Below are 24,153 nucleotides of genomic sequence, written 5' to 3'. Positions count from 1 at the left end.
CAGTCTGTAAAAGTAATAAGTATGTCTTTTTCTTTGTTTTGAGTCAGGGTCTTACTGTATAGCTCTGGCTGGCCTGAAACTCAGAGATGTGTCTCTGCCTCCTAAATGCTGGGATCAAGAGTGTGTGCCACCATGCTGACTCAGAAAAAGCTACATAAACAATGAAAAGCTCACTGTTTGCCACCTGTGGTGTGGCAAGCTGCTGGGGCAGAGGTGTGGGCAGAGCAAACATGTAACAGGAAACTGTAATCATGGGTCTATGTACATTGTTCGAAACCACGGGATGGGTGTGTAAATGAACCCCAGTGGACTGTAATAATGGTGTGTCAACACAGGCTCAGCGGCTGTCACAAAAGCACGTGTGCAGCAAGGTGATAACGAGGTGGATGGTACACCTAGAAAGGTAGACAGAATATGGGGAAATCTCTGTACTGTGCTAACAGCCAAATCCCAGCTCTAACGCAGAAAGTCTAATGTTTTCGTTTGTTTCATTTCTAAAACTGACCCAAAAGAGGCGGTAGTCATAAGTAAATACACATTCTTAGGAAGTAATGAATATTCCTGCCATGCAGTGGTTGGTCAGGGCACATCTGTGAGCAGGGTGGGGTAGGGTGGGGTGTTTGAACCCCCTAGAGGGAAGACAGAATCACAGGTTGGCTGCAGAGGAAGTCAAGCCTGGAAGGAACCGTCTCACAAGCCAGCCATGAACAACATGTCACCTCGTTCCCTGGATCTCAGGATGGAAAGGAGCCCACGGTCCACTGTCTTCTGTGTTCAGGCAGGGTCTTTATAAACCCAGCCCAGCTCAGCGGGCAAACCCACTGCCCCCTCTTCCTTCAAAGCATGGCAGCATTTTCAGGAGGCAGAGCTCTCTGGCTCCTCCGTGATGAGTCAGAGAAGCGTTCAGTGTCCTTGAGAACAGCCAGCAGAGGAGGAAACACCAGCCTGAGAGGAGACCGAGAGTGGGAGGCAAACCACTCCCTCTTCAGGCTGGGTGTGTTTGCTCAGGGATGCTGAGGTTTTTCTCTTTGTTTGGAGAGAAGAAATTGAAGTTTGCATCTAAATGCCTCACTAATTAAATGCCACACCAGGCAAAATCTCTAAACCTTTTCAGCCCTGAAAGGAGAAAGCATGGCCAAGTCATCATCCTTCAGATGGAGTCTCTAACACTCAGGAAACACAGGAACTGTGAAAACACCCGTGTGGCCCACAGGTACCAGCGTTTAGCAGGGACACAGTGTGGAAGGAGCTGGGTGGCTGGTTCCCCGGAACAACCCCTGGCTCCACATTCTCTCCCTATGTTACCAGTTCAGCAGTTCAGCAAGCATGAGATTAGGATGTGGGGAAAAGAGTCTGAAAAACCATTCTGTAGGCCGTGCTGGCAAAACAAACTCAGCCACAGGTGTGGACTCCATGCCTCACTCAGGGCAGCAGCAAATGCCCGCCAAGAACATGAAGGACGCAGCCCCTCTGGCCAAGCTGCAAGGCCAACATTGTCTGCGTTGTACATGTCGGCCCTTGATCACTGGAAGGACAACAATTGGGGATGCCCTGGCATTAGAGGAGCAGTCGTGTGAACTGTTGTCCTTCGTGTGCAAGGCCCAATGTAATTCACTTGTCAGGGTAAGTTCACCTGTAGCAGATGAGGGAGGTGGGGTCCTTGGGACAGTAAGAGGTGTGGAGGAAATCTAGGGTAGTCCCAGGAGTCTAAGTTTCAGAGCAGGTAGGTACCCTGGTCTATCCCTTCCTCCTATATGATCCCAAGAAGGCCCTTTACCTCCCTGTATCCCAGGTTACAGGCTTACAGCACACATCAGTCACATCAGAGACCAGAGCATGTGCCGAAGAGCATTGGGGTGGGGCACGTGAAGGCATTGTGTCTACAAAGAAAGAAAAGTGACAGGATTTCAATATGCTGTCTTGAGAAGTTCAATGCATCAAGCCAGCTCAGTGCAGGCTGGATGTGAAAAACATAGCAGTTATGGAACCTGAAATGCAAGATGTGCTGGAAACGGCCCATGGATGATGATGGATAAAACAAGATTTCTCAGAAGGACTCAGCACCAAGGTGAACCTCCTCGCAGCCCGGGATCTCACAGCATGGACTTAAGGGCTTCTTTTATTAAAAAACCACGGACCTTCCCTGCAACTGCCTGATGGGTAACCAGCACAGGGCACCTGAATTTGGGGTCAGATTCCTCCATAGTCCCAAAATATTTGCCTAAGGTTGGTAACGTAAGGCAGATAAGGCCAGCTCACTTCATCTTTCTCTTCCCTCACAAAGTTACAGTCACCAAAGCTAGCGTGACTATATCCAAGCTCTGCAGTGCAGGCTTGTCCTAGCCCAGCACAGGGAGCAGTTTTCACTGTGCCCTGCAACGTAGAAGAGAACCAGTAGTTGCAACAATTAACTTCATGTTGCCCTTGACCTGGTCCCTTTCTTGGTGTTCTCTTCTACTTCATCTCCAGTTCCAGGAATATCGGGGCTTGCAGGAAATCGTCTCTCCTGATACAACCAGACCCTGAAGAACCAGAGTTGAGGTGATGACCGAGCAGCCTCCCCTGCACCCCGATTGCCAGACTGCATGCTTCTTGCCTGCTCTTCTTCGCCTAAATACTCCTGACATCAGTCGCCCTCCACAGGAAGATTTCTTAGGAGGAGAGACATCGTCTTCTCAGTGTGACCTCGGGGGTGGGGATTCTTCCCAGTCCCCACTATTGTCCCCCTCCTCTACTTTCTTCTCCCCCTCCAAACCCTTCTGGCCCAGGTTAGACCAGAATCCATTTGCCATTTCTGCTGCCTCAGTTTCCTTGCTATGACAGACTAAACTCTAGAGTTGTGAGGGGAAATAAACCCTTTCGCCCTGAAGCTGTTTTTGCTGGGGTATTTTACCATGGCAACAGAAACGAAACTAGGACAGTGAGAGGACCTTATCCCCAGTTCCCTTTCTTGTCTTCTGTCAGTTACTCAAAACCTTCAAGGGGTGTCTCAGTTTAATTAAGCATCCAAAGTCACACTTCTTTATTGGCTTTCGGGAGGCTCTTCCCACCACAGATCAAATTGTGAGCCAGGATAGCTGTTTCCTGTCTTAGAGTGTTTGTGCCAGATACTTTGTCTTTGCAACAAGAAAAGTGATTAGTATCCGTGTCTTTTAAATAGATTCATGTAAAATGTATCAATCAATTTAAACAGCAGCATTGAGCCAATAGTAGTGTTTGGACTTGGATATGACAAGATGGAAGCGCTGGACAGCAGTGAGGCACCTTCCGGTCACCTTGTGGTGAGTTTCTGGAGTCCTCTCTGATGTCCTATAACTATGAAGTCCAGCGCATCATACACCCCAGGTTCTGCCTCTGTTACCCCTTCCTGCAGCCCCAGCGGGGAGTTATAACAAGACTGTATGGGGGCTGTCATAGGGCTACTCCCATTGTTCCCCAAGCTTTGGGATGACTCTCCTGGCTAGCTTGATCTCCAATGTCATAAGATTCCTCCATTTGTCAGATTTCAGGCAAGAAGGCAAATCCAGTTTCCATTATCCAGCACTGGTGGACCCAACACACGGCTCTTTTAGGGCGTGCAATGTGTGGGAGGGCAGGGCCTAATAGCTTTAGATATCCTCTATGATAGTTGAGATTGATTTTGAACTTCTGATTTTCCTGCCTCCACCTCCCAAGTGCTGAGATTACAGGTGTGTGCCGCCATACCCAATTTCAGCTTCGTGAATCTGGGTGAACCCTCTGCCAGCTGGTCTACATTGTTAACTCTTTCCACGCTCCTCTGCTTTAAGATTGTTTATCCACCTCTGCTTTAAGATTGTTTATCTACCTTCTGCATGAAGATTGTTTTTCCACCCTCTGATGACTGTGCTTTATTCTTCACGCATCTCTTACACTCAGGGTCATTACAGTGACAATTGACAAAGGTTTTCACCACCACAGACTATGCTGCAGTTTGTCCCTGTGTGGGCCACTGTGAGGCCCCAGCTTATCTCTTTATGGCACATGAGTGCAACCCTTCCAAAGTAGAAGCTGATCTGTATCTAGATGGAGAAGCCCAGAGATGCAGGATAACATGCCTTACATAGACGGGACACTTTGCAGCCGAGGGGTTCTTTGGTCTGTAATTATATCATCACATCACACACGCACATGCATGTACATGCACAGGTACACATACATACATACACACACACACAAAATTTCTCTGGTCTGTAATTATATCATCACATCACACACGCACATGCATGCACATGCACAGGTACATATACACACACACACACAAAATTTCTCTGGTCTGTAATTATATCAAATCACACATACACATGCACATACACACATGTGTGTACACATACACTCCTCTGGACTGTAATTATATCACATCACACACATGCTCATACGCGTGAGCACGCGCGCACGCGCGCACACACACACACACACACACACACACTCATACCAGTCTTCAATAGGAGTCTGAAGACAAAGATACCAGGACCAGCAAACACAGAGCAGCAGAGTTGAGAGCAGAGCCAAGGTGGGGAAGACCAGCACTTCAAGACAGGAAATGGTTTTGTGGGTAGCTATGAGAAAGCAGAAAGGCCCAGGGTTCTCCTGCACCAGGCTGCATTAGGGCCTCCTCCCGACTCAGTGCTCCTCCTGCCCCAGGCCTCCTCCTGCCCAGGACTCCTCTGGGTCCAGACTGTTGTAGTAAGCAGGCCTGTCTCTACCTCCACCTTCCCTACAGAGCCAGGTGTATACATACATCTCCTTGCACCACTCAGCTGAGATTAACACTGACAGATCACAAAACAAGCAAGCTAGAAGTACTCCAGACGATCACCAGAGGTGCTGAGCAATAGAGGACGTCAGCAATTGTTTTTGCTATTGCTTATCACGCGCGTGAGCAAGGCATGCGAGAAGAAACCAAATGCAAGCGACACGTGGGAGGGCTTTGTGGCGTGGCCCCGTGGAAACAGGAACACAAAGTGCATCAACAAGGCCTTCGGTCTGATCTCACCTGGTCTCAGTTGCCCCCAAAGCACAGGTGAGTGACGATGTGTCGGTAAGAGCTGTCACTCACAAAACGCTTCATGGGAAACACTGAGGAGTAGGCTGGGGGCTTTCCCTCTCTACCATAGATGGGCTGAGGAACAGAATCTAGTGGAGAGAGGAAGAAGGTGAGACAGGGAGGGAGGGAGGGAGGGAGGGAGGGATGGGGGAAGGAAGAGAGGGAAAGAGGGGTGCCATTTGAGTGAGAGTCCTGGGCCCTCGACCCTCAGCTAAGTCTCTGAGAATTTATTGTATATGTGAGCCAGGCTAAAATGGAGGTCTATTGTGGAAGGCTAGAGCAAACCCACACCTGGCCATCTGTTATGGGACACAAATTACTGTGTCGGGCAGCCCAGAGAAAGTTCAGCTCTTTGTAAGAGAACACACACCAACCCCACACACAAAGGAAGAAGAAGGAAGAGGAGAGGAAGCAAGGAGCGGGTGAGAGCAGGCATAGTAAAGAAAAAGACTGAAATCTGCAGGAGAGCAGTTCCTGCAGCGTTTTGTGCAGGGTTATTCCCTCGAGGCAAGCAGATCCTTGCCTGTGGCTATCTTCAAGGGGTTCTGTTCACACTGGATCAGAAAAGGACTCGGCCCTATGGCAGCACTAGCAGTGATCTGACGTTACCATGGAGATCTGAACCTCCAAGGGTAGAGGCTAGTTTTTGAGTTTTCAAGCCAGGGAAGGGTCTTATGAGAAAGGGTGTGTTGCAAGAATTCTTCCCCGAGGGAGACTTCAGTATCCACCCTCCTCTTAAAATACCAACAACAAACCAAAGCAAACCACTTAAGTCCATCAAGGGAAACCGACATATATATGTATTGTGTATAGAGGGGTTAGTGGCAGAAGTGGGGGGGACCCCATGGCAACTGCACTGTAAAGTCTCCATCTAGCGTGGATGCTGGCTCCCCCATATCTGCACAGATGCAGCCCCTCTCCAGTTAATCTCCCCAGCCTTCTTCTACTCTCGCTCTGGCGAGCTCTAGGCTGTGTGCAAGGGCAGTACTGCACACAAACGGCTGGCAAGAGCTGTTAGGAGCCCAAGCGAGGGAATTCCACGAGGGGATATCAACAGTTAGTAGGACCAGTCCTGATGGACTCCTGTGTTCAGCTGATGTTTGGTAGAGAGAAAAATACATTCTACAACCAAGTCTGATAGGTACTTCTCTTGTTTCTAGAAAGAACGAGGCAGAGACGTCCTCTTTCCAGGAACAGGTGAAACTGGAGGGACTGATCGCAAATCCACCTGGATGAGACGGACTATGAAGTCTGGTTTAAAATATTCAAAATCAAGACCAAGTGCCATAGCTTAGGTTATGATGGGTGGTTCCAGATTGCTGAAGGGTGGAGAGAGATTAGAGATACCACAGGGTCTGGACATGGCTTGAACTCCCAACCGTGTAGACTAACCATCGAGCTCCAGGTTCACTGCAAAAACATGTCTCAACATGCAGGTTGGGGAAGTCATTGAGGAAGACACCTGATATTGATCTCTGATCTCCACAGGTATAGGTACACACACACACACACACACACACACACACACACACACACACACACGAACCATGATAAACATGATGAATTTGATTATGGTCTGAGCTGGTGGTCCAATCAAATCTTCACAACACTGTCAGCTAACAAATTTGTTCCCAGACCAACAAGATGGCTCAGTGGGTAAAGACACTTGTCACTAGGCCTGATCAGCTGAGTTCCGCTTCTGAAGGTGAGAACTGACTTCTCCATGTTGTCCTCCGACCTCCAGACCTGCCTCACACAGCATCCCTGCCTCCCATAATATACACAGAAGCAAATAAATAATAAGTAAGCAAACAAACGGGTAAAGGGTTAATGCCATTTTAAAAGAGAAATAGACATTTTCACTCTCTGGGTAAGGAAAACGAGGCTTGGAGAGGTAGGGCTACTTGTACAGTCACAGTGCTGTCCCCAGGCAAAGCAGGAGCCGGGTCTGCCTCTCCTGTGCTAAGGCCCACGCTGTCTCTAGCAGCACCTTGTTCTCACAAACCAAACACCACAAAGCTACACATGAAAACCAGATCAAAACAAACAAACAAAGCAACAACGTGATTGAGGAAAGAGGGGAAGAATTCACAGGTCTGAACCTTCAACCCTGACCCCCTGTTGCAGGGCTTCTTGCTGAACTCTGAGAAGACACCTGGGAAAGAAGCAAGCGGGTCTCTTCCCTTAGCAGAGGTTACAGAGAAATGGGTGGTGCAGAGACTAGGTCTGGATAAATAGTGACTTGAAGAGAATGCTTTCAAAGGCACAGTTGTGAGTGGATGTGCCTCGGGCTGGCTCAGAGCATCCCATGGAGGTTTCAAGGTTTCCCTGTGGCTCCCGTCTCGGGCTGAGCTGGAGCTGCTCAGGCACCAGCAGAAGTGCATTCAGAAGTTCTCCCCTCTAATTTAAGCTGCAGACTGAGATGATGGCTTCCCTGGAAAGGGCAAATGTGTCCGGAGAGGCTGGTGGGCCAGGGAGGCTATGGGAAGTGTGAGGTACTCGGGATGTTGCAGTCACACAGAGGCTTCCTGGAGCAGGATTGCTGGCCGAGGCAGGAACAGAGGAGAGGGTGGCAGAAGCTCAGAAGAGCTGGTCACATCAGTGACAGGGACACAAACCCTGGATCAAGGTCACCACTGAGCTGAGAGTGTAAGCCTGGGTCATACAACCTCTCTCTGATGGAGTGCAAAAGGCCACAGATGCATCTGTAGACACTGGTGAAGGAACAGCAGTTCCCTGACATGTCACTGAAGGTCTGTTTTTAACCCATGTTCCCTGGACCCACACTGTCCCTTCCTCCTCCTCCTCCTCCTCCTCCTCCTCCTCCTCCTCCTCCTCCTCCTCCTCCTCTTCTTCCTCCTCCTTCTAGCCTTACTGCAGAGAGTCCCAGCTTCAAACCTCACAGCCTTCATACATCTCACTCCACCTTGTGAAACACACACACACATGTACACACACGTGTGCGCACACACACATACACATGTACCATTCTTGGATCCCTAGAAGAGAAGCTGTATGCCCTATACTTTCCCTCAGTTCACCTGAGTCACATGCTGGGAAATGTACATGCAAGCTCACCCTGGGCCTGAAGGAGCCCTGGAATGTCAGCAGGCAGCAGGAAGTCAAGCCAAGCACTCACACTAATATGCCAATTAAGGTCACTAAGCGACAAATGTGAGAACATTCAACCAGGGGCTGTTAAGTAGGGAGACAACTGCTTTATAAGAAGCCTGGCCCTGGCCGTGGGAGAGCAGCCGCAGAGTGTGCCCTGCAGTGTGGTGACGTGAGTGATCCGAAGCTTGCTGGGAGGGAAAAGAGCTCTGACCTCGTGAGCCCACCCCCACCCCCCAGTTTCCACTGCCTCAGGACCTCCATCTTTAGCGAATAAACAGAGAAGAGACTTGATGCCCTTGGTGGAAAACAAGGGGGATTCTCATTGTGGCAACAGCATTTACTTCAAGGGCGGGGGGCACAAACAAGTGAATACCCCTGTGTTTTATGACAGAGGGAAAAGGTTCTGGAGCTCCGGCGCTTGGAGGCTGTCTACCTTCTTGAATGCCGTAGGCATCTGTGTCGATTTTGAAAGAGGTGCTGGAGCCAGACAACTTCTAGACAGCGCTCATCAGGCAACGCCCACGTCTCCCTTTGGAGTGAGGAAGCAGAGGATGAGGAAGAATGGCAAGTGTGGTCCCAGATGATGATGTCAGTCACTCTGGACCTACCACTATCCAGCTCCCACCAAGAACTGCACAAACACCATGTCTGTGGCTCACAACTAGCTGGCCAGGCAGCTACCATCACCTATAATTTTCAGAGGTAGAAGCTGTTGATCAGAAGTGGGCTCCTGGCTTGGGAACCTCCCAAAACCACCAGAGATAGGGTAGCAAAGGGGCCGAGGAAGAAGAGGAGACCATCTCTCTAGCCCATTTTCATCAGGGTCTACCCACCTCTCTTTCCCTCCCAGCCCCCCACAGAACATCAGCCCCTCTCAAAGACAGGAGAAAGAACACCTGGTACCCTGGGAGGACTCAGGTCCTAGGGCAGGCTCGGTACAGAGTCAGCGAGTGCACACAGTTGGAGCTTTGGATCCCTGCTCCTCCATCTCCTGGGGCATTTGAGGCGGGTGATCACAGCCTTTCCATATTTCGGTTTTCTGATTTGTGACAGGGCTGTAATGGCACAGGGCAGCTGACAGGCTGAAGACGGAGTCAGTGTGAGTTAAGGGTGTCTGTTACGAAGTCACCAATACATGTGCTCTTAGCATCAACATTGCCGTTCCCTTATTTGTCTAAACATAAAAAAAAAAAAAGAAAAAAGCCACATGTCCGGGTGACACTGAGCTTCAGAATGCAGACACAGGCACTGGCCGGTAAGCGTTCTCCATTATCTGAGCATGACCGGAACGGTCAACACGGGTGCCTCCCAGCTGCATGCAGCCCTGAGTCCTGCGAGCAGAGACCAAACGCCAGCACTGCCTTTTTACTCTGGCCCAGGCAGGACGAGTCTTTCATCTCAGTGAAGCCAGACTGAGGTAGAAACGTCTGTGCTACTCTTATGGTTTGTAGGGTTCTCAAAGGGGCAGCAGTGGGACCCCATGGGGAAGAAACTCTGTGAAGACCAGGCATGGGCTCTCATCCACTTGTGCAGGTGGTCACAGAAGGAAAAAAAACACATGTGAGCCACGCCCTTACCTGCATGAAAGACTCTCGCTTGCTCCAAGCAGTGTGTTAGCGGCGGGAACTTAAACCACGCCTCCTAAATCAAACTCACTTAGTCCAGGATAAGCCCTCAGCTCCCTCACATCAGCTGGCACCTGTACCCTGCCCATCTCCCTTCCCAGGGGCTCCTGGAACGTGGGGGGCAGCTGGGTGAAGGAGCAAGAAAGCAGCTGCCACCGTGTCAGGCCTGCGCTCCTGGAGAGAGAAGTCCTGACTCCGTGTAGCTGGCTGTGAGTGCCGGGCCTCTGAACCTGGGGATCAGACCCAGCTAGGCCTCCTTGGCTCACTGTCCTTGGCAAGCAGGGTGAGCTGCAGCCGTGCCCAGCCACCAGAGCATCACAGCAGACAGGTACGGCGCCCAGGGAAGGGATGGTAGGGTGCTCGGGTTTAGCCAATACCCTGTGATTCTAGAGGCCCCCACTGGAAGAAAGGGTATAATGTCACTCCATAGTCTTGCTCTTGGCTCTGGCTTTCAGAAGCATCCCAGAAAAAAAAAAATGAAGGTTTCCAGAACTCTTTTTTTTTTTTTTTTCTTTTGAGACAGGTCTGGTTGGTTTCTCTGTAGCTTTGGAGCCTGTCTAGGAACATCTCTTGTAGACCATGCTGGTCTTGAACTCACAGAGATTCGCCTGGCTCTGCCTCCGAGTGCTGGGGTTGAAGGTGTGCGCCACCACCGCCTGGCTCCAGAACTAGTTCTAATATGTTCTTTAGTACATGGAAATGATACACCCAGCGGGTAAACAAGAAAATTAGTGCACACAGCTTTTCCACCCACACCTTCTCCCCAGTTCTCTCAAGGATGCAGGGTGCACTCTCCCCTTCTGACAGCTTCTGAAGTAAGCCAGAGAGGAGACAGGTGTCAGGGCAGCAGTGCCGTGAGGTGTGATAAAATGTGGGGACCCGCACCTGGGATTGACTGTGGCGCAGAGCAGGTCATGCATGACTGTAGGCCAAGGAGGTGAGCACCAGAGGGGGGATTCAAGACAAGACTCTGACATACGGTGCCCAAAACAAAAGGAAAGAAACTGGATTTTGCTTGTTTTGTTTTTTGTTTGTTTGTTTTGTTTTTCTAGACAGGGTTTCTCTATATAGCCCTGGCTGTCCTGGAACTCATTCTAAAGACCAGGATGGCCTCAAACTCACAGATCTGCCTACCTTTGCCTCTCAGGTGCTGGGATTAAAGTGGTGCACCACCACCACCCAGCAAAACTGGACTTCTTAAGCATGCTCACTTCTGTACACTCGGGGGTAGAAGGGAAAGGTAACCTACCCCAGGATGGGAGGAAATGCCCGTGATCATGCCTCACAGACAATCCAGAATCATAACAGTAAATTTCAAATTACAACTCAGCTAAATCCACATCTAAGCCCATGCAGATAAAAGGTTGGAATTTATTCAATGAGAGACCCTGGGAACCACGCTGCTGAGCGAGGACGTGGGGACCAATGGTCACTTCCCAGAGTTATACCTCTATAGAGTAAGTGAGTGACATTTCTCCTTAACTGCTAAGCGGTGGGGAAGGGATCATTCTACTGGGATCATGGAGCTGAGTCCAAAAGCCAGTTCAAGAGAAGATGAACCCATACACAGCCTTCCTCGTGTAGATGCTGGCCAAGCAGCACTGCCATCGCTGAGGTCCTGTGAGAAGAGAGAACCCAGAGCCTTCCTGCCCCAACTCAAGCAGGGTCTATGGGAAAAGACTGTGATGAAGAAAAGCTTCAGCAAGAGGCAGTGAAATACAGGCAACACAGTGGACCCTGATTGTCCCAGTCCAGAGTTAAGGAAGATGACACAGGATGCTTCCTCCATGTCGGGGCCAAGCACTGAGCTCCTGCAAGCCCTTGTAGGTGACAAGGAACACCAGTACATCAATGGTCAGAAAGAGCCACCCACCGGGATCACATTGCAACCAAGGAATCTCATGGGTTGTTGGAGGAATAGCCAGGATGGAAAGGAGATGAGAGAAGAGGCAGCTCTGGGCTATGGAGATGGCTCCATCGATAAAGTACTTACCACATAAATACCTGGACCCGAGTTCAGACCCCCCCCCAGTAGTAACACAAAAGCCAGAGGCATGGCAGTGCCTGCCTGGAGCCCCAGTTCTAAGGCAGCAGAGACAGGCCAGTCGGTCTAACCAATTGGCAAGCTCCAAGCTCAGAGAGACCCTGTCTCACCAGGAAACAACAGCACTAAAAAAAGAAGTCGACTTGGAGAAGTGATCAAGGTGGGTACCTGATGACCGACGTCAAGTTCTGACATGCACACTTGTACACAAATGCGTGCTCCTTGCCCATGCACCCCTGAATGCCTACTTGTGATTTTGCATGGCTCCCCAAACCACTCCCACAAAAAGCAACAGGCAGCACTGGGGACCCTGGGTTACTAACAACAAAATCACTAACACACCTAGGGCAACAGGCTTTGTTCTGTTATTCGCAACAACATGGATGGAACTAGAGGTCATCGCAATGAGTAAGATAAGCCAGGCACCCGGAGGTAAGCACCGCATGATCGCACACACATTTGGAAGCTAAAAGAGCTGCTCTCCCAGAAATAAAGACTAGCAATGTGGTTCCAGAAGCTGAGAGGAGAGGGACAAGGGGAATGGAGAGAGGCTGAATGGCGGATATGGAGATACAGATGGAAGCCAGCAGCTCTGAGCACCAGGGCACAGATGACGATGATGGGCTCTATATACAAAAATGAAAGCATTGTGAATGCTTTCCCCTGGAAACGTGGTGAATGTTTGAGGAGATGGATGTGTTTCCTTGATTTAAGAGCTGTGTACTGTGCTGGGAACACGGCTCAGAGGCGGAGCTCTGGGGACACAGCTCAGAGGTCTCTGGGGACACGGCTCTGAGGTGAATAGACCTCTGGGAACATGGCTCAGAGGTGGAGCTCTGGGGACACAGCTCTGAGGTAGAGATCTGGGGACACGGCTCTGAGGTGGAGCTCTGGGGACACAGCTCTGAGGTTGAGTTCTGGGTACATGGCTCTGAGGTGGATAGATCTCTGGGAACATGCCTCAGAGGTAGAGCTCTGGGGACACGGCTCAGAGGTGGATAGATCTCTGGGAACACGGCTCAGAGGTGGAGCTCTGGGGACACGGCTCAGAGGTGGAGCTCTGGAGACATGGCTCAGAGGTGGATAGATCTCTGTGGACATGGCTCAGAGGTGGATAGTTCTCTGGGGACATGGCTTGGAGGTAGAGACCCGAGGAAATAGTTCAATGATAGAGTACTTGCCTAGCATGTGAAAAACTCTGAGTTCACTCCCTAGTACTGCAGATAAATAAATAACGCACTATGCATGTAATGGACATTATACAGAAACTGGTTATGCTTTTGTAAACTGGTTACATTTTTTTTTCAAATTAAAAACTGAGCTGGAGAGATGGCTCTGTTGTTAAAGTGTCTGCCATGTAAGAGCAAGGACCAGGATTCATCCCCAGAACCCAAGAAATGCTGGACAGGCATAGTCATCCTGTAATCCCAATGTCAGAAGGCAAAGACTAGCCGTAGTAGTGAATGATGGGTTTGATTGAGAGGCCTTGCCTCAGTGGAGATAGCAACAGAACAGCTGGACAGATTCCCAACATCAACTTTGAATCTCCACATGCATGTGTACCCCACACACATGCCCCCACACATGCATGCACACACATGAACATGAAAAAATGATTAAACACTAAGATGAGTTGAATTCTAACAACCTTGCTGCACGTGTCAGAAGAAGGAGATTATGGGCTCGTAGAGTTCTGTGCTGGTTACTATGTCCCTGCTCATGCCTGTGTTCCTAGATGAATATAGCCAAGGCCGGGAAGGACACATTTGGATAAATGTCACACTGTGGGGTTGGATCCAAAAAGCCAACTGCAGAAGGGAATCCTGGGAACATGGTTGATGGGGCAACTTCCGAAATGAGTCTGGAGCTCCGTGAGTGCCCCCGCCACTGGAGATCTAGTTCATTATCACTAGAAGACAGTGGCTGCCTATCTGTCTTCACACTGGGTTTGAAATTTGGGGAGAGCAGAAAGCAAGGACAAAAGGCTGAAATGCCACTGAGCCAGGTTCACAAAGCCCTGGGCTCTGAAATCCTGCCTCCCTCCCACTGGTTAAACTGCTGGGTTCCAGCCAAGGCCTCCTGTGCCTGCATGTGATCACAGCTTAGTGTAATTAAACACCTGAGCTTCCCAAGAGGGAGGGTGGGACTCCAGAGCCAGCCAGGAGGAACCCATGGCCCGCCTGTCCATGCCTCTGTCCCTGCCTTCCACCTGGCCACGCTGGCCTGATGGGCAGTATCTGTCCAGCAGCTGCACCACTGTGTTGCGGGAGGTCTTTCCGCGTGGTATCACAGCAGCTATTGGTTGGAGGGGCGGAAAGACCTCCCGCAACACCACTGTGCCTCTCTGCAGGGCTGTTCTGACTCCCCTGCTAATACACACTTCTGGACGGCTTGGGGGGAATCCTTCAAGGGTGTTTTAGGTTCTCCATTTCACCCACAGGAACCCTGGGCTCTCTAAGCCAGGGCTATGGCTTGCCATTATGCCCATTCTAAGCAGGAAGCGGTGTGTTCCCTTCCCCTGCTCTGGCTCTGCCACCCCCATTCAAGCTCAGCCCAGAAGACTCTCCCTTCCTTTCCTATATAGCACAAATAAAGGGTCATCCTGGCCAAGCTTAGCCCCATGCTCTGCAGAGCTCAGGGTGCCTTCACACACTCTTGCCTTACTCCAAAGCCTGCTACCCTTCAGCTTGGGCTCCTCTCCAGCCCCCGTTCCTGGCCAAGTTTTCTTGAGGCAGTGGTGGGTTTTATCATCGCATAGCTATAACTCAGAGCCACGCCTCCAGCTGATGAGAGCTAAAAGCATCCCCTCTCATAAGTGCGGGAAGGAAAGTGAGAAAGGAAGCTTTCCTGAGAGACTTGTAGAGTCAGGACAGCTGAGGATTTGTGGAGCTGACCCTCCAAGTGGCAGTCTGAAGGCATCCTCATCCGATCCTGGTGTATTGAGTCCCACACACAAACCTTCAGTACGAACTTCTCCCACCAAAGGTGGGTGATCCCTAATCCCTCCACCGGCTTCTCCATCGTGTCTTCTCCCAGGCTTTAAACCCTTAACCAACACCCTCCATAATCCCTGGTAAAAATGCTACCGGACTCAAATCCGCGAAGGCACGGTAAGGAACAGCATCTCCACTGACGCGAGGCCACCTGGGACTCCCTGCCGGATGTCAGGGGAAAACAAAGGTTCTAGAAAAAACAGCCTTGCCCTTCACCGCTGCCGTTCCATTTGCAGCATTCCCGGATGAAGAAACAGACTCGGGAACACAGTGGTTTCATCCTAACAAGTAGCAGAGCAGAGCCAAGATCCATTTCCATGCCTGTCTGATTTGATCCTTGGACTTCCAAGTCTCTGTGACTTCCGGGACATAAAGGTGGCTTCTGACCCATCGCAGCTTGGCTGGCCCAGTGGGCACTGGGAGTCACTTTCCCGAGTCTCTCTTATCCAGTTAGTCTCCTCTAAAGAGCGCTGTCACAGAGAAGTGGCTGACAGACAAGCTATGTAGTCTTTTGTCTGAGAGACAGATGGAAACACTCCACATATACTTCAGGAATCATTCACGTTAAAGGCCCAGCTTGCAGCCCAGACTCTGCCTGAGTGAAAGACTACAGGGCAGGAGTCTGACTGCTCATAATACACAGCACGTGGGCCTCGTGGCACTGCAATCCTGATCTCTAGACATGTAGAAGACTCTGGGTGGGTCACAAACATGAGCCTACCCAGGACAGAGTCTGAGGGACTGGCCAGGACTGGCAGGGAGTGGGCAGGCCCTCATCCAGGATCACCAGTGCTTTCTCCTTACTACTTGGAGGAAAGCAGGGGCTGGGTGGTAGCTGAGTTCTCTGAAGCCATCTCGTTCTTGTTGGGAGCTGGGGCAGTAGCTCAGACATGGAAAGATGGTGAGTCATATCTTCAGAAACTTGCCCCAGGAGGCTCTCATCTATCACTTTTAAAGGAAGAAACATTCTCTTCTCCTCAGTAGAATTTCTCTTTAGGTGCCTGTACGTGTCAGTCTATCAACTGCAAACTATAATAAGTACTTGACACAAAGCAGCTGGAGGCATGAAATTGCATTTATTATTTCCTCTGCCATGAGGGGAAAGTGAGCTGTTACCACCCTTGACCCACCACCACCTATTTCCTTGTGCTTTGACACAATCCATGAAGGCACCAGCTGCTGGTCCACCAGCATCGCTTGTGATTACCAGAACCAATGGTTGTCATGGCAGTGGAGACGGTGAGCACAGCAGTGCACAGGACTGGTGAGCCCAGCTCCCTCTTGCTAGATGCACTACCTGTGGCAAGCAACACCACTGTCTCCTTAGCCATAACAAAGAGGCAGCACTACCCCAGCCAGAGAGTGTTACAAGCTTCAGAGGAAACAGGGATAGGATAGAAACACATGGTAACAGATGCTGAATTCTAGCAATAGTACCACTTCCATCTCAGTAGAAATTGCATTTTTAAAAAGGGAATTTTGCAAATAATATGCCCATCTCTGAGGCCAGAGATAATTCCTCTATTAGCTTCCATCCCCATCCAAGTTTCCTAACATCTAGTGATTGTTTTTGTTGTAAATCCTTTTTCCGGGTACAGTGCCCAGCTACCACCAAGACTGGTGTCTTCCCACAATGCATTCGGATAAGTTTGATTATAATCATAGGTCAAAATTAGAGAAATGTCTTGCAGGAAAGCATCTCCTTGCCATCTCTCCAGTGCCCCCCATAGCAGCTCTGCTCTTAGTGCTGCACACCCACAACACACACAACACAAAGGATGTTTTGCCTTGCTGTGTCCCAAAATAATCAGCAAGGGAAGCAACAACACGAAGAGAAAGCCTCTGTTGTCAGGTGAAACTGGAATCAAAATCCGGCTCACCCACCTCCGGATCCAGGCCCTGGGGCAAACTGTTTCCTATCTGTCTAAGAGGGGTGAGACCTGCTCTAAGGGTTGTTGGGCTACCAATGCCTTACTCAAGATGTTTTGGGTGCTCTGTGTTCTAGCTCCTTCTCTCGGGAACTCCTATTGCTCTCGGTCCTGTGTCTTGCACAATCAGGATGCTGCCCGGTAGGCATGGGCATTGACTGGGAGAGGCCTCCTCAACCACACCAGCAGCCTCCCTTAACTTGCTCTGTGGTCATGACAACTGCCTTCTTGAATGTCTGCATGCATCTGGAAAACTCACACACCAGATGTGCTTACATGTAGGGACCTGCCTGTTACACACTACAGTCACAGTGAGTTCAAGTTCTATTACAGAAGACCATACCCACAGGATTAATGAGGTTGGTAGGATCATCATTTGTTGAGTTCCATGATGTGCTACAAGATGGGGGTGGGGGCAGGGAAGAGCTCCTACTGCTGGCACCCCAGCAGGACCTCAGTGCCAGGTGCTCTGCACCACTCTGTTCTTCTGGCAACCAGATCTGGCTGGTTCTAAGTGACACTGTTTCCCACGCTCTGGCAACACACGTCCACCAGGCACAGAGAAGAGAGAACACAGAGAGACCCATGGGTCCAACCCTCTAGAACCTCCTTGGAGCTGAACAAAAAGCCACAGCAAGAAAGATAATGAGATAGAAGCCTGTTCGGAGAAAGGCCCAGTGTGTAGGAAAACAATGACTCCCCAAAGAAAGGGCCCATGACCCTAAAGGGCACAATCAACTTGGCTAGGGACAGGGCGGGACAAAGTGAGCTTGTTTTCTGTAAGAGAGGAATTAGGGAAGAGAGGGGCAGGTGGTAGCTCCAGGCTGGACCACAGGCTGACATACCCACGGCCGTGGGCAGTGGGTGGGGGGTGAATCAGGCTCCAGAGAAAAAGCAGAGCATTCTCTTGCTAGAAAAGGCTAAGAACAAATGACAAGTGAGTGCTTGCTTCTTCCAGAGAATTCTGAAACTGCTCCACTTCCCAAAATAAACATGAACCAAAAATGAAATTAAATAGCATTCCCGCGCTCCTTAGACGGAGCAGCAATTATTGTTTTATTTTTTCTAAGAACAGGAAACACAAAATTAACTGGGTAGAGCAAGAAGCAGTCACTGTTAGCGACATGGAGAGTCTTGGCCTCTGGATAGAAAACTCTTGCCTTTTTTGTGGGCTGTCATGTCTCATCATGGCAATGTCCTTCTTACTTCTATCAGCAGGGGCAGAACCAGGGGCAGCCCCCCCCACTCTAGCCAAAAACTAAACTGTACAACCCAAACCACAGAACATATTTCAAACTTGAGCCAGAGTCTCTTCTCCCTGGCAAAACACCACTAAATCTGGTTGGTTTTCCCTCAACCAGTGATGCAGGCAGGATAAGATTACATTTCTCAGACTCTCTTGCAGCTAGCTACATGTGGCCAGATCATCAAATTTCAGCCAATGAGATATTTTAAAAAAATTACTATAGCTAAACTTCTTAGTCTTACTCTCAAAAAAGAAGTGTGTAGCTGGCCTTTTTCATACCTTTCTTTCTATTTTCTGGGGGAAAATATGGATGAAGCTAGAACAGCCACATGGGATCCCAATACAGAAGTGATACATGAACATACTAAGGAAGCTGGTCACTGGTATCTGTGAGGTAGCCAGGTAAAGCCTGAACTTTTAAGAAACTTGTTTTGGGTCTCTGCTGAATAGAAGATTCTGTATCCCATAATTAATAAGCTTCCTCAGAAGCACTGAACATCCCTTCCCAAAGGTTAAGGCCTTAACTGTTCAAAATGAATAAGTCCATATTTACTGAGAGTCTATAGGTGATTAGAACCATTTAAGGATGAACATGTCCATATTTACTGAGAGTCTATAGGGGATTAGGACTGTTTAAGAGTATCTTCACTCTCTCTCCCACCCGAGTTCCTCCTGAGTGTTATGACTGTATATTTTTAGAAAAACCAGAAGGTGACATAAAGAAGCCCACTCCTAGTGGGCCTGGTGTCGTGTAGGAGTGCCAAGCCTTCGGGAGCGTTCATCTGGAAAGCTCAGGTCCAGCAGGAGAGTAGGGGGCTGTGCAGTGTGTTCTCAGAAGGCCCTGAGCACTGGTGCCCAGCTGAAGGTGCTCAGCTGGGGGCAGACTGGGGAGAAAGACGTGACTCACAGACACAGGAAGCAGCACAGGGCTGGGGTGGTATCTAGAGTTGGAGTATGCCGTCTGGATCCCCTGCCATCACCAGAGAGGATGACTGCCACTTACAGAGTGACAGTGGTGACATTATAAGAAGAAAAGGAAAAGTACAAACACATATTTAGAAAACGGGATCAACCACCATGAGGACTCCAACTCCAGGCCCTTGTCACCAGCTTGTGCCAACAGGGAGGCCAGAGCAAGGGCCGATAACAGCTTATACCCAAAGCCAGCCCATTGAAGACAGCCTCGGTTTCCACGTTCTCTTAATGGGATAGTCTATTAGAATGGAGAAACGTAGGCTAGCTAGGAAATGCTTCACTTTCCTAATTCCTGGGATCCTCTGGAGAATAAGCAAGTTGCAATGAGACGTTCACAGCAGACAGAAGAAGCAAGAGAAAGCACACATCGTCTATAGCACAGTTAACCTGGCCCCACAAGAGCCAAGAAATGCCATTCCCTGGCACAAAGAATTCAATACAAAGGGGAGAAAATTGAGTCTCATTCCTATCTTTGGGGATTACCGGGAGGGAGACAGCACAGAGATCTTGGGATATGCCCAGGCTCTCACTGCTAGGTATCTCAGTCCCCGTGTAAGTCTGACCCAAGAGTGGTTCAGAGGGGGCGTAAGTGTGCACCTATGTGCACAGAGACAGCGGAAGGGAGACACCCCACACTGGCAGCCATCCTGAAGGAAGGCTCTTTTGGTGTTTGTTTACCAGGCTGATTACCAACCATTACACGTGGTACAAAGCTTTTCTCATTAACAGGGGAATGTGTTAGACATATGTCACAGCTGTAACCATACATGACAGGTTGCTGAAAAATAGCTGCTCCCATAAATACCTGGTCCCGAGTCTGAAGCCTAATTGTGTTCTTATATTAAAACAGCAACCAATGAGAGTTTCCACAACAGCCATGGGCAGTCTGCTCAAGTTCACAGGAGGAATTTTCCACGTGTCAGTGAGCGAGCATGGAGAATCTGTGCAGGTGGCCCACACCACATGTGAGTTCATCACCATCACAGGTGAGCAGTCCTTTGAGCTCTCTCCGCAGCAGCCCCATGTTCTTGAGAATGAGGACACTTGTGTGAGCCTCCTTTTCCTTATGGAAGAACCGGCAGAGTAAGCAACAGAGCATGTGGGCGAGCTCAGCGCAGTGTCTAGCATTCACTAGAGCTCCGCAAACAGTCAAACGGGAGCTCTTAGCCCAACGGTCCACATGCTTCACCACACCGAGGACACGGCCTGACTGATAGTCTCGTGTTATCGTAAAGAACGGAAAGGGTGTCTGGCTCTGAGAAGGTGGGGACATATAAGGAGCGGAGATGGCCAGGGTTCCTCTTAGGTTTAGGAAACAATACTCTCATGGGAGAACAGTCACGGGACAGGAAAGAGATGTGTTTGTCTTCATTGCATGCCCCTAGGACTTTTTCTTTCTCCTCTGTGTGACAAACTGCAAGGAAGCCCTAAAAACCTTTTGAGACCATGAAACAGGCCCATTTCTAACTGACCACTCTTAGCAAATTCTCAGTAACAGCTATAATGGGGCCTTTATCTCCCCTGAAAGGCCCTATGCCCAGCATATCATTTTGATTATTCTGCATTCCGAGGCTCATAAAAATTCTGGAAGCAGGCTGAGAAGCCGCTCAGTGGTGAGGCTTATGCCTAACATACGAAAGAGGCTAAGTTTGATCCCCAGCACTGAAGTTTCTTTCTTTTTGTAAGTTGCAAGTCCTGACTAGAAACCAGCACAGTTAAGGTTGAAACCCTTGTAGAAGAGAAAAAGTCTTAAATCCTTGCCTGAGACATGAGAAAGCACCCCAAGTTCTAATTAAACTGAAGCAATTAGCCACCCACGGATCCTTCACTCAGCTTTCCATGGCCAGGCAATCATCTCTATTAAAACCCATCTTAAAATAAGGAGCAAACGCAACAGCTACACCAGCACCCAGTTCCCAGAATCAATTACCCCTTCAGACACATCCTGCATAAAACTCCCAGGATCTGCCTGCGTCAGGCACGAGGAAGGAGCTACAAGAAACTGGAGGTGATCAGGAGGTAGGACAATGCGGGGTGGCAACGTCTACCCCAGATCTGCACCTCTCAACGGGTAGGCCAAGAGTGTCAGCCATTCATTCATCAATGTCACCTTGAGGACCTTATCCAAGAAAAGGAAGTCCTGCCCATGGGCTCCCTTGGGCTCCCTTGGGCTCCCTTGGGCTCTGGAGGTTGAGTTCTCTGGGTGATCAGATCGCTGCAAATGGAAGCTTCCCCCGTGGAGCCTGCCCCCTGTCAACACAGTACAGTAGTCACCATAGCAGCTTGATCACAAACCACTCAGGCTCACTGATGTCTCCAGCCAGGCAGGTTCCCACCCTACTAAGACTTCCTGGAATGAAGGAAGGTCACTGTCATCAGCCAAAGGCACTTTTCACAGCGACAACCACACAGTTGTCATGGTAAAATGACTTACACATAAGTACTTGCCTCAAGAACTAGGGGGATATTCAATGCAGGAACAGTATGCCATTAATCTATTTCTCTCTCTCTCTCTCTCCCCCCTCCCCCCGTCTCTCTCTCTCCCCCTGTATGTGTGTTGTGTATCAAGCATGGAGACTTCTCCACCAAGAGGCAGACAGGAAAATATTGATTTTAGCTGGGAATAATTATGACTCAGGTCTATAATCCCAGCACTCAAGTAGGCTGAGGCAAGAAGTTTGGCAGGAGTTTGAGGCTAGCCCAGGCTACATAGTGAGTTCCAAGTCATCCTGGGCTACATTGAAAGACCTGGGTGAGGAGGGGCAAGGATGGAAGAACATAGAAAGAAGGAAGGAATAATCCAGACTAGTTCTAAAGAAGTAAAATTTTCCCTAGGAAACCTGAAGAGGAGAGTGATTGTAATAGAATATTTCATTTAACCCTAAACTTCAGCTCATACCAATGCAAAGGTGCCAAAGACACCCTAATATCTTCACTCAGACATTGTTTTTTTTTTCTCATGCCAGGTTGGACTACGCAGATCTAAGCTATGTTTAAACCGACACGCAGCACAAGACACACATTCGATGAAAATAATAGGGAAAGAAAGGCGGCGGTGTCAGAAGACGGTTGTCAGGTGGACCCTGCTGTGAACATTTCGCTGTGTAACCGAAACACCACACTCGCTGTCTTAAGACTAAAATGGACATAGAAAGTCCTGTCAGTGTTCTCAGAAAACTGTATGTGAGGCCGTCTCTCCAAACAATAAAAATCGAGTATCCAGACCAGGTACACAGAGAAAGCAGACTAGTGAAGGCACCAGAAAGTAATTGTCTCTTCCCATCGCTTCCCCTCTCCTCTTCTCTCTCCCTTTGTTTCCGCTAACAGGGTCTCAGGGAACCCAGGCTGGCTTAGAACTTTCTGTCTAGCCTGACTGTCCTGAATTCTGAGGCTACCCACATGCTCCTCCACACCCAGTCCATACAGCGCTGGGGACTGAACCCAGGGCTTTCTGCAAGTCAGGTAAGTGCTTTACCAATTGAGCTACAGCTGCACACCATTTACACCTCCTAAGCTTGCTTCTCAATGAGCACGTGCTGGTTTAGTGATCAGAAATACCACAACCCTATCTTCAGGAGAGAACACGTCTGTTGGTCATTCCTTGACCCTCCTGGTGGAGCAGCCCCTACTCCATTTTCAGCCTGCAGCAGGCCTGGCTACCAGGCAGGTTCCCCCACTCCACTCCGAGTGCCATACTCACAGCCAATCATCATGATAGCCACCGCGAAGATCTTCTCAATGTCTGTGGACGGGGCGATGTTCCCAAAGCCCACGCTGGTGAGACTGGTCATGGTGAAGTACAGGGAGGAGATGTAGACAGAATTCTTGCTTGGCCCGCCTTCCCACTTGCCCGAGCCAGACCCGTTGAACTGGTATGGAGTGCCAATGTCCATCGCCAGCTGGTAGAGCCAGCTATTGTTGCGGATCGTCTTGGTGTCTTCGTCAAAGATCTCGTAGTCCCCAATGCTGTACCAGATGCAGGCCATCCAGTGGGCAGCCAGCCCAAACACGCACACCAACAAGACCAGAACCGCAGCTCCATACTCGATGTAATGGTCCAGCTTGCGTGCCACTCGCCCGAGACGGAGCAAGCGCACAACCTTCAGAGAACTGAACAGGCTGCTGATGCCCTGGAAGGGAATGGACACAGAGTCAAAGAAAAGGAACACAGCTAACACTCCATCCTTCAGCCCCATCACTGCCGTTAGCTTAAGCATCATGTATGTTTCCATGACATGCAATATTATACAACCCTTAAAAATTCTTAGAATTCTGTTTTTAGATAAGATTTTGTTTATTTTAATTCTATGTGTATGAATATTTTATCTGCAACTACATATGTGCACCATGTGCTTGCCTGGTGCCTGTAGAGACCAGAAGGGAAATGTCAGGTCCCTGGAAGGCAATCGCAAACTGCCAAGTGCATTCTGGGAACTAGACTGGTATCCTCCGTAAGAGCAGTTACAGCTTTTAAATTGCTAAGCATCTCTCCACCGTGTAAAATTAGAATTCTATTCCAAGGTGCATGGAATAGAGATTCCTATTTGGTATTTTATGACTTGATTAAAAGATAAAACAAGTAGATGAGAACTAGGATATATTTACATATGCATCTCTCCATACTACCAGTTATTTTAATAAAATTTCAAGGGCTGTATAATATGAAATATTATACAATATGAAATATTTGAGTTGTATCATATTTATTTCATGTGGCAATGAATTATATAAACACACCGCATTGCACATAAGCAAATAAATATGTCTGCATTAGAAAGCAATCAGGAACCACAGGCTGCTTTTTTATTTCCACATAGTTTGTTATAAAAGCATAGAGTTACCTAACCTCCGTCATTATCATTACTTTAATAATTAGAAAAAATATTTAAAATTAAAGTGAATTGAGAAATAGCTGAGGTGCACACCTTTAACCTCAGCACCAGATTAGGGTTAGAGGCTAGCCTGGTCTACACAATGAGTTCCAGGCCAGCCAAGGTTACATAATGAGATTCTGCCACAAGCGAACAAACAAATAAATAAATCAGAAGAAATTAAAGTAAGAGAACAAGAGAAAGGGCTGGAAGAAAAAAGAGCCGAGGTTCTGTTGGGAAGGGCATTTCTGCTATGAGGCTGGGGTATGTACAGTCAGACACTGAACACATA

General features: G+C 49.1%; 1 protein-coding gene and 1 long non-coding RNA gene across 3 annotated transcripts in view; one reads left to right on the top strand and one right to left on the bottom strand.

The window, feature by feature from the left end:
- Positions 1–24,153, bottom strand: part of Kcnh1 (potassium voltage-gated channel subfamily H member 1) — a 278,882-nt gene that overhangs the window by 116,028 nt on the left and 138,701 nt on the right. For both annotated transcript variants that reach the window (XM_050148258.1, XM_050148259.1), the window contains exon 7: positions 22,691–23,120. In XM_050148258.1, coding sequence (XP_050004215.1) covers positions 22,691–23,120 — 430 coding nt within the window. The remainder of the gene's footprint in view (positions 1–22,690; positions 23,121–24,153) is intronic.
- LOC126505394 (uncharacterized) lies at positions 12,198–22,628 on the top strand. Its single transcript, XR_007592893.1, has 3 exons — positions 12,198–12,280; positions 19,841–19,976; positions 21,957–22,628. It is a non-coding gene; the product is annotated as an uncharacterized lncRNA (long non-coding RNA).

Source organism: Alexandromys fortis, unplaced genomic scaffold (genome assembly GCF_014885135.2).
Source record: "Alexandromys fortis isolate MF-2015 unplaced genomic scaffold, M_Fortis_MF-2015_v1.1 scaffold_62, whole genome shotgun sequence".
NCBI classification, from domain to species: domain Eukaryota; kingdom Metazoa; phylum Chordata; class Mammalia; order Rodentia; family Cricetidae; genus Alexandromys; species Alexandromys fortis.
Note: the sequence above shows the minus strand (reverse complement) of the source record. Positions and strands in the feature narration are given on the sequence as shown.